Source organism: Barbatula barbatula (assembly GCF_947034865.1).
Source record: "Barbatula barbatula genome assembly, chromosome: 3".
Lineage (NCBI taxonomy): Eukaryota > Metazoa > Chordata > Actinopteri > Cypriniformes > Nemacheilidae > Barbatula > Barbatula barbatula.
This window is the reverse complement of record NC_136764.1, coordinates 1108839-1119807: the sequence shown is the minus strand read 5'-3', so window position 1 is coordinate 1119807 and position 10969 is coordinate 1108839. Positions and strand designations below refer to the sequence as shown.

The following is a 10969-nucleotide window of genomic DNA, read 5'->3' as shown; positions in this document are numbered from 1 at the left end:
TTCACCGCCGTCCGGTGTGCTGTCTCAAAGCATGCGTTGTGTTCCTCAGACCCTCTGTAGGTATCGCTTCTCGGCCTTTTGGCTAAGATCAAGTGTAGTATCTGTTCTTATCAGTTTAATATCTGATACGTCCCCTACCCGGGGACCATATATTAAATTGATTTTTGGAACTGGGAGATGGAATAGGGGCTTGCTCCGACCACTCCACGCATCAACCCGGTATTGCAGTACCTCCGGGAACGGTGCACCCCCTCTTAGTGTGAAAATCAGATTATATTTAATAAATGATTATTTATAGTTTCGAGAAGTTAATTAGTTAGCTTAAAATTAAGGTTGTCATCCAAGCACAGCATCTCATAAATGAGCGTCCAATACGGCAGCGATTTATGAAAAAGTCCCGCCTTCCTCTAGACGAACCAATGTCTAAACTGTTCAGTGAATGACGTGCTCGTCAACGTTTTCGCATGCGCAGTAGCAATATGGCCATTGTGTTACAACAGTTTAGTCAAAAAGTTATATATAAAGCACTTTTTACAATTTCCATTGTTACAAAGCTGTACCCACAAGAAAACATTGACTATAAGCGAAACATATAAGGTTGTGCAAGTGAAAACAGGTCAAATATCAGACACACAATAAATTCCTATATGCAGTGTTCATTAAATAAGACTTCATTAAATCAAATTCTAGCGCCCCCTCGGCCAGGCAAACAGTATGCAAACGGTGGCGAGGAACCAATGTTTACGGTGCAGTTAATGTTAGTTATAATCGTTGGTTGTAAATATCTTGTTTTGTTGTGACTAGCGAGCGATTTAAAAGATACCGTCAATCCTCTATTCACAGTGACCCGGAAGTGGTGCATATATGTCCGCCAGTGGGGAGGATTCTCCTTAAAGGGACACCACACCCAAAAAATGACAATTCTGTCATGAATAACTCATCCTATAGTTGTTCCAGACATGTTTACTCTTGTATGTTGGGTTGAACACAAAGAGAGATATTTAGGAATAATGCAAACAACTTTGACTGCCACAGTTGGAAATAAGTGAACTGTCCCAGAACTGTTTGTTTATCCTCGAAATATCTTCGTTTGTGTCCAAGAGAACCTTAGAATACTGTAAATATTTTCCTACTATAGCAGTCAACGGCGCTTATGCATGTCTGGATAAATAGAGGGGGCGAGTTTTCATTTTTGGGTGGAGTATCCCTTTAAATGTACTTCGGTCAAATATGGTACAAATCATATATCGCGTATCAATGCTTTTTATTTACGGCGTTCAATGACAATGTCGTTTAATAAAGTCTTATGCTGCGCTCAATACATCTCGGATTTGGGATTTTCCTCTACAAACACGGAAGTAACGTCTGGATTTACTAACGTTAAAATATGACGTTAAACATCGAGTATTTATTAACATTAAAAGAGTGTGTCTTTAACGCTGCATTATCTCTCCAGCTCTGGTAACGCCCACTTCGCCAACGTTTAAGCCAATCAATAAGGCGAACGTTCGCTCCCTAATTAATAATCACGAGCTGAGCCTTCGCTGTGGTGCTATTGGTTAAACGGGAGCCGGATGGTGCGTGTTGCTCCTGTATCCTCTGGGATGCTTCATCGTCGGATACCTTAAATCCAGCCGCTCTCTAATGAATGAAATGAACGCGTTTGCAATCATTTCTTCATTCGTCAATTGCAGATAGTTTGTAATTGATGTTTTAAACCCCAAATCCCCGTGAAGAGTTGTGATTTGTACCCAGCTCCTTCTGGATCACCTTCGGACGTCAGTAAATATAATTCATTGGTTTATCGAAATGAAAGTGACGGTGGATTTTGAAGAATGTCTGAAGGATTCTCCTCGGTTCCGGTGAGTCTGATGATAACACATACAAACGTCCCGTAAAGAAACACGAGAATGATGCACAAAGCGCCGCTCGTCTCAAAACCCAGTGAGCCGCCTACCAAGACAGCATCCCTCGAGCTCGCTTGCACGTTCTTTAAGTCCTTTAGATGCTGACTAGGTAGGCTGCTCACTAGAGCTTGAGCCGCAGGGGCTGAGTTTCACCTCATCCGAATTATCGATGGAAAGATGCGCTGGAAGAGACACAATGTCTGCTAGAAATATTCATCTCTGTTGTGTATTTATATATTCTGGCATTTGTGTTAAAATAGATAAATATATTAAAAGATAAACATCGTAATTTATGCATTTGGATTGTATTATAATGACTTTGTTGTATTATTTCTATTCATGTCCAACAGGAGTGCAGTGCAGGAAGATGCTGGTACTGTAGGCCCAGTGATGCTCTACAGATGTCATGAATATGCATGAACGTGCACCGTGCACTGTTCATATTTATTACTAATATAAAGCAAATCTTTAAATAAGATTTTTTTTTTTGCAAAAAAGCAAATGCAGAATGAACTATTTTTCATAAAGTTATTAATTTTTGGCTTTAGGGAAATCACACAGTTCCTAACTAGAATCTCATTATGTCTTTATTTCATAGTTTTGCTCATTGATTATTTTATTTATTGCTTGTTTAATCGCTTGACCTTGTTTAATGGACATAATATTGAGTTCATTCTGTAGAGTTTAGCTTTAACTCTATAAACAAACAAACAAACCTAAGGCAGCTATAGTTCGGATTTCTTGTCCAATCAGATTGATGCATTTGATAAGTGACAGAGTCCCTTATATGAATGCTCATCTGTAGAATGCTATTCACAACGACGGACACGTTAAGTGCACCGTATCCTGTAGGAATGAGACGTCATCTCTTGAATGTCTTGAATGAAGTCGGCTAACTTTGAGATCATTTGTTTCTTGATGTTTGTAGGGCCACGGTAGAGGAGGTGGAGGGAGACGTTGGAGAACTGGAGTCAAAACTTGACAAGGTGACCGGCTCGCACACTTTAAATGACTGTTCCTTAGTTGGCAGATCGTTGCATGGATGGTGCATTGGTCATTTGGTTGGAAGCGCGTAAATGTGCATTTGATCCAGTTTCTGGATGTCTCATTATAAATCGATCTGTGTGTACTCGAAGTGTTGTTAACGTGATTGTTTTGTAGCTGGTGAAGTTGTGTATCGGGATGATAGATGCCGGACGAGTGTATAATCAGGCCAACAAGCAGTTTGTGAATGGAATCAGAGAACTGGCCCTGCAGTCCACCAGAGATGAGGTCATCGGGGTAAGAGCCGGTCATTTCTTTAGTAAATCATGTCAAAGTGTTGTTCTTCTAATACTTCTGCGTTTGTCTTATAGTGCAGTTTAGCTGTGTTTGCTGAGACACTGAAGGAGATGAACAACTATCACACAGTAAGAGACCTGAAACATTTAGATGACATTTCTATTCCTTAATGATACGACGATGAGCTTGATGATATGAGAAATGCGCCTTGCGCCTGGCATTACAATACAGAGGTTATGAAAGGATGCGATGACATATCAACCTTGTAACTGTAATGAATAATGTGCACGTAATTAAACATTAATTTAATTTGTTAAATTGTAATATTAAGGTTTTTAAAATAAGTTTTAAAATTGTAATTGTAATAAATATAAATATAGGAAATGTGTAGAGTTCCAAAATTAAATATTTTAGTAGCTGTATTTTTAACTGCAGTTTGATAATAACTAGTTTGATTGATATTAATTTGAATGCACAATACAAAACATGATTTCAGATGATCTCATTTTGAAAATATTATATTTCCTATAATTTAAATATAAAGTTGATGAATAGGGCAATGCGATATCATGCTAAAAGTGCGATATTTCTTTTTCTAAAGTCAATTTCAATTGCATTAAAATATATTAAAGAAATTATATTTTATAAAGAAATATATAGAATATAGTATTAAATAAATTATATCTATGTATAATTTTTATATATTATAAATTAAATGATATATTTCACATTATTTTAGGAAAAGGAAAGCATCACTAAAACTTCTGAAAGTGAACAGCCATGTTTTACTGTTGCATTAAACAAATCTGACATTTTGTAAACAAATAAAAATAAATCGCTCGCCACGCAGATTGTTGATTGACTTGCGTCAGAGCATGCGCACGCTATCATGCCGCTATCGTGCCAGATAGATACTATACTATCCGTATCGACCTAAAACTTTGACCATACATCACTTTTTGAAGAATTAAATAGCTCATTTATCGCAAACCATCGCAATATGCACATTATCTCTGATATGTATATTTTTATACAATTGTTATCCGAACAAAATGCTTTTGACTTTGTTGAGGGTTAAATTCATCATTCCTTCAGAAGGACCAATAAAGTGATATTTCTTGATTTGTGTCTAATGGAATATTTTCTGTTTTTCCATTCTTTAGATTTTATTCGATCAAGCCCAGAGATCCATCAAGTCTCAACTTCAGGTTTTTGTGAAGGAGTGAGTGTCCGTTTCATCCGATGTGTCTATTTTGGTGACAGACGAGGACCCCTTTTCACCTCAAATTGTTCTTTTCAGAGACTTGAAGAAGTTTAAAGACGCTAAGAAGCAGTTTGATAAAGTGAGTGAGGAGAAGGAAGTGGCTCTGGTGAAAAACGCTCAGGTGCCTCGTAACAAACAGCACGAGGTGGAGGAGGCCACCAACATCCTGACCACCACGCGCAAGTGCTTCCGTCACATCGCCCTCGACTATGTGCTGCAGGTCAGTCATCTGTGAGCCAACATCCTCACTCTTTATCTTTATATCTTTTATCTATATTTGCAGTAAATGTTGACTTTGGAGACATTTTATTGACCTGTTCACACTTCTGATCAGACTATTCAGGTTCAATGAAAAAAGCTTTATTCTTTCAAGAGCGTTCAAATTAAAAACCTATTCATGTGTGAATATGAAATAATCAATGTTTACAATTTTCAGATTAATGTGCTTCAGTCTAAAAGAAGGCTGGAAATCCTCAAATCGGTAAGACTCTCGAAGCCAAGACAGATTACAGAAAACCTCTCAAATGTTTTGGAGAGGAACCCTTGCCAAGTTCAGTTCTGTCTCTGCAGATGTTGTCCTATATGAACTCCAGCTTCACGTTTTTTCATCAAGGATATGATTTGTTCAGTCAACTTCAGCCTTTGATGAAGCAGCTCGGCGGTCAGGTACACGCACACAGACACGCGTCACGTATGTTCAGATGTGAAGCTCGTGGTGTTGACGTGACGTCTGCTTTGTCAGTTGGATCTGCTGGTGGTGGATTCAGCAAAGGAAAAGCGAGACATGGAGCAGAAACACTCCACGATCCAACAGAAGGTAAAACAGACGAGTTCGACTATTGGAAACAGACTTGGAATGATGACTGAAATGATGTATTATTTTTCGCTTTATTTTAATGAAAACGCATTTGCTGATTTGTAATCTTGTCGTTGATGCGAATGAAAAAATGATATATGTTCAAAAGCCTCATACAGTTCTGATATAGTTTCCTTACCACCTTCCTTTGAATTCATTCAATATGAAATCTTTTTTTTGCTAACTCCTGTTTGTCTTCTGCTCTTTCAGGCTGCTTTGCAGGTGAGCCTTCCATATGATCTCTCTTTTCTTTTTAAAGTTTTTTTTAACAAAAGGTTTAATTCAACCAAATAACCAAGATATTCCAGTAAGCAAAGTACAGATAATGTACTGACAATAACTAACAACCAAGTGCGTGAACACTAAAACACACAAAGTGGATGAATTAATCTAGAAGACAAATGCTAAACACGAAGAACACAGAAGCGACAGAACCAACTGCAAAATGGTGAATAGGGTACCTTAGGAGAAATGAACTTTTCACTACACCCCTAATGCACGATTGCAGGAAAAAATATATATGTTTGTATTAAACATTTACGGAGCAACAGATTTTGTGTGAAAATACATCGTAAGTGGTTCATTAATTGTATAAATGTATGAGGGGGCGCGGGACGGCCTTTTACACACAGTATTGATACAAATACTTTACATAAAAGTCCTTGAATAAAAAAACAAAAAGAGAGGCACAGTAACCATTTATTATGTATTTGCACCCAAATGTGTACAAAACAGATTTAATGATAGGCTGAAATAATATGAGTAGATGGTGTATCTAACTGAGCCTGAAACCTCGCTGTAGTTGTTTACTGCTCTTATTTTTTGAAGGATTTCTCCACCGAGGACACAAAACTAGAGTATAATGTGGATACAGAAAATGGAATAGCTATGGAGGGATATCTCTTCAAAAGAGCGAGCAACGCCTTTAAGACCTGGAACAGGTAGAGCTAAACATTTTGGTTTCTTCCTCCGTAGTTTTGCACGAGCATTTCAGAATCGATTTAGTTTCCGTCTCCATTCATGATCGATTGACCCTGTTTGTTTATCTTTTTATTTTGTGTTGCTTTATTTGTCCTCATCTCCCGTGTTGCCCCGCTCAATGTTGAAACGAAACAAAAGCTGAGCATGCAGGTACCATAATACACATTTACGTTGGGTAACGTCTTCATCCCGGATATTCTCAATACTTGCTTTAATCACCTCGTCTCCGAAACATTTAATCCGGCACCCGGTTTAACTTGAGCTGTTGTCTCTTCTCAGGCGCTGGTTCTCCATTCAGAACAGTCAGCTGGTTTATCAGAAGAAGTTTAGGGTAAGTCAGCGTCAAGGCTCGATTCAGTTTGACGCGGAGGGCATGAAGAGGATAACTACAGCGTGTGTGTGTTTTTAGGATAACCCCACTGTAGTGGTGGAAGATCTGAGACTGTGCACTGTCAAACACTGTGAGGACATAGAGCGACGCTTCTGTTTTGAAGTCGTGTCCCCTTCCAAGTATGTCCAACAGCCTTAGTAGTGTCATTGGAAGATATAGCTCAAGAAAATGAGTATGTGCGGCAGTATGAGTTGATGCAAGTTTGGCTCACATGACGTGTGCTGTTCATCAGGAGCTGGATGATGCAGGCTGACTCGGAGAAGCTGCGGCAGGCGTGGATCAAAGCCGTGCAGAACAGCATCGCCACTGCCTACAGAGAGAACGGAGAGGAAGATACTGTTGTGAGTCAATGTGTTATACTAGCACTGATCTTCATTATTATGGGATGAGAGATCGCCACGTGAGATATAGCGCATCCTATAATGTTATCAATGTAATTACCTGTTATGAATATATTCTTGAGTCATTCTGCAGGGTTTTGACTCGATAAGCTTTGCTCAAGCGTTTCTGTTGTTCGTTTAGTGTAATGTAGCTCAATTAGTGGAGAACTGGGCTAGAGACGCAATGGTGATGGGTTTCATCCTACAGAACACACACAAACCGATAAAAGACGTGTAGACTGTAGGGCTGTTAAACGATTATTCACGATTAATCGCATCCAGAATAAAAGTGTTTACATAATAAATGTCTTTGTACTGTGGATATTAATATTGTATTTATAAACACATACACATATATATAAAATATTATATGTAATATTTTATATATAATAAAATACTTCGTAGCGTCAGCTTTGAAATCATTTGTGTGTTTATTTTGTAGAGTCTGGACCGGCACTCGTCTGCGTCTCTGGGCAGTCTGGACTCAGGCTGTGAGTCGGTGAAGCCGGTTAAGGGTGAGAGCGCTCTACAGCGGGTGCAGGCCATCCCTGGAAATGAGTTCTGCTGTGACTGTGGACAGTCGGATCCACGCTGGGCCAGCATCAACCTCGGCATCACGCTCTGTATCGAGTGCTCTGGCATTCACAGGTACCTTACCAACCACCCGCCCTTCATATAAGATGTTGTATTCGGCCTCTGGCGGGGAGTGAAACAAACGTAGAACATTTTGTGAGTGGGGTCCGTCTGTGCATTTTCCGACGAATACACTTCAGGATGTCAGGATGGAGATCTGATGGCGGATGTGGTGAGACAGGGCTGCTGTGATGATTCTTTTTTCTTTTGGCTTCAGAACCCGATAATGATAGATTATCAATGTCTTTAACTCGCCTCCGCTCATTTCGTTTTTCATATTTTGTCCCCAGGAGTTTAGGAGTTCACAACTCAAAGGTGCGATCTCTCACGCTGGATTCATGGGAGCCAGAGTTACTCAAGGTATAATTTCATTCTTCTACATCATTCTTATGTAATGCGCACCACGGTTCTAACAGTTTTTTGTTGGTTTGCAGTTAATGTGCGAGCTGGGAAATGGTGTCGTCAATCACATCTATGAAGCTCGGAGAGAAGAGATGAGCGGCAGGAAACCTCAGCCCGGAGATCCCAGGTGATATTTGTCTTTAGACAGTCCTGAATGGTGTCTTAAGCTCAACCGACACATCAATTTAGGGTGGATAGGTTCATCAGGTTTATAATAATGCAAACAGCTTACATAAAGGAACAAATGACGCAAAGTGTGAATCGGGCCCATGGCTTTTTGGTGTATTTCTGTGAGATGTAGGCTATTCCAGAGTTTTCTCTTGACTGAGCTTGCGTGTGATGTTGTTATATAAACATGACAACTGTTCTTTGATTGGTTAAAGAAAGACACATGGGTGTGGGACCAAATGGTGAGGGATAATTCTTTGTATATGTGACATTAAAGACAGGAGATCGAAGCCTTCATCCGAGCTAAATATGTAGAGAAGAGGTTCGTCCTGAAACCGACGGCTCAGCAGCAGAAAGAAAAGATCACGGCGTTGAGGAAACATGACAAGCGTGTGAAGGGGAACATGGAGTTTCTGCCCCCGCGGCCGCCCCCTCCAACACCTAAACTCCGCACCACCTCCAGTACCTCAGGTGAGCACACTGCTTTTTGCTTGCTGAATAACATCCTCTGTTGTTAACTCATCTTTCTGAACGGTGTCATCATCTGTCATCAGCTTCCCTTAGTGGTCAGGAGGTGCGGCGCGACTCCCTGTTCTGCCCCGATGAGCTTGACTCTCTCTTTTCTTACTTTGACACGTCCTCAAAGCTGCGGAGCCGTAAGTACAGACTAACCTAACCCCTCCCATCATCTCAGACCAGAGGTCACCGTTTGGATCGCATATTGAAGAGCTTGTGTTTCTGTGGCAGTGAGGAGTACAGACAGTGGTATTCAGAACAGTGCAGACGGGAGCAGAGAGATGTTGGCCACCACCCCGTCCAGCAATAGCCTGAGTGAAGCAGGCGAGTTCAACACTCAACAAACATCACGCGTAGAAAATGTCATTTGTAGCATCCTTGTTTTTTAATAATGAACTCAACTATGAACCTTGTGATTTAATATTACCTCACTTAAAGTCCCCCTGAACCAGAAGCTGCGATCGTTTTCACTTCCGTATGTTGACGCGTTTCTGAGTGAAATTTTGAGTTTTGAGTGAGAAATATAGTGGGGGTTGCTTTAGTCTTTCTCTGCGATTTGATTGGATGTATAAAAACACCCTGTTGTATTTAGAAATAGAACTGGCAGCAGACTGACAATTGAAGGGGAGGAGTTAACAGATGCTCCGCCCAAGCCGTCTAACATACGTAATTTAAGGGGCGATTCACATTTCGCCGCTTTCTCTAGTCAAATGATCCATGCGACCCAACTGTTTCCATCTCAACGCGGCCCCTAATTGCAAGCGCCTGCCACGCGTATACATTTAAAATATTATTAAGTTATGTTGTGACCCACATTGATAACCTATTTACAACCAACGCCGCAATATTTCATGAAAAAATAGGCATTGTCATTTTTTATTTCACTGGGACTTTAACGGTGATAAATGAAGACATTCAGACTGGCCAAAAATGCATAAAAACACACATAAAAAGACAAATGAAGGTTGATGTAGTTTACTTTATGCAATACAGTAAAATGAATGATCGTGACTCATTTCAGTGCAGTAAATGGCACACATCCTTCTTATAATATTACAGCCCAGGAGCCCCAGGAGAGTGATTCACCCATGTCTGTGAATCAGATGGACTGTCCTCCTGTGTTCTCTGAGTTGACGGATTTCTCCGCTGGTCCTCTCCTGTACTGGGCGTCCTGCGCCTGCAGTCTGACAGACATGGTGGAGGCGCTGGCTCACGGAGCCGATGTCAACTGGGTCAACGGTGAAGACAACAATCGGACTCCGCTCATACAGGCCGTGCAGGGGGTTTGTACATCAGTGTCTGTCTGATTTTACAGTACATTGTTAGGTAGGACGTGGTAAAGTCCAGCACTTTTTAATATATGTCTGTGTGTGTTCAGGGTTCATTGATCTCCTGTGAGTTTCTACTTCAAAACGCTGCCAACGTGGACCAGCAGGATATTCGTGGCAGAGGACCACTGCATCACGCCACCATACTCGCTCACACGGGGTAATTCATGTAGAAACGAATGAAACGACTCCAAACGTCCGACATTTGCTTCTTTAGACGTATAGTAATAACGGTGTTCTTCTGTGTGTTTTGGTTCTGTCAGTCAAGTTTGTCTGTTTCTAAAGCGAGGGGCCAAGCAGAACGCCGTGGACGTTGACGGCAGAAGTCCACTGTCCATCACCGTAGAGGCTGCCAACGCAGACATCGTCACTCTGTACGTTAGACCCATAAATTGTCTTAAAGCTTCTGTTCGTACCTTTTTCCTGTCAGACTGTAAGAGTGTTTTTCTTTCTGTCAGGTTACGATTGGCAAAGATGAATGAGGAGATGAGAGGCCAGTCGGGTCAATACTCTCATTCTCAGAGTCACACCGAGCAGCAGTATAAAAAATGCATTCAAGAATTTATCACTTCACAACTACAGGAGTCGTAAAGTGTTCCTCCTACAGATGACCGTATAACTAATGTAAAGCATTTACACTGAACGCCACAGCTGTTGTCCTGTTGAACAAACATCATCCTTTAGTTGTTTTTATAGAGCGTCTGAATCGTATTTATTGCTTTTGAAGCCAAGTGACATCAGCGGTCACCAGACAGCACAAATACTTGTATTAACATGCATTTCTTTGGTACGTTTTCAGATTTTGGACCTTTTTAAACATTTCTTATCGCACTGGTGCTTGTTTAAGACCGAATACTTGGTC

The 10969-nt window shown here is 40.6% G+C and overlaps 1 protein-coding gene across 1 annotated transcript; it reads left to right on the top strand.

The window, feature by feature from the left end:
* Positions 1-1809: 1809 nt before the first annotated feature.
* On the top strand, positions 1810-10698 carry acap2a (ArfGAP with coiled-coil, ankyrin repeat and PH domains 2a; the record flags this gene model as incomplete). Its single annotated transcript, XM_079453024.1, has 24 exons — positions 1810-1862; positions 2836-2893; positions 3069-3188; positions 3263-3316; positions 4352-4410; positions 4489-4672; positions 4889-4933; positions 5023-5118; positions 5195-5269; positions 5519-5530; positions 6137-6249; positions 6569-6620; positions 6699-6799; positions 6913-7021; positions 7503-7708; positions 7984-8053; positions 8128-8222; positions 8541-8734; positions 8818-8919; positions 9011-9094; positions 9839-10062; positions 10158-10267; positions 10371-10481; positions 10566-10698. The coding sequence occupies 24 exons, from the start codon at positions 1810-1812 to the stop codon at positions 10696-10698; spliced, it is 2460 nt and encodes an 819-aa protein (XP_079309150.1).
* Positions 10699-10969: the final 271 nt, after the last annotated feature.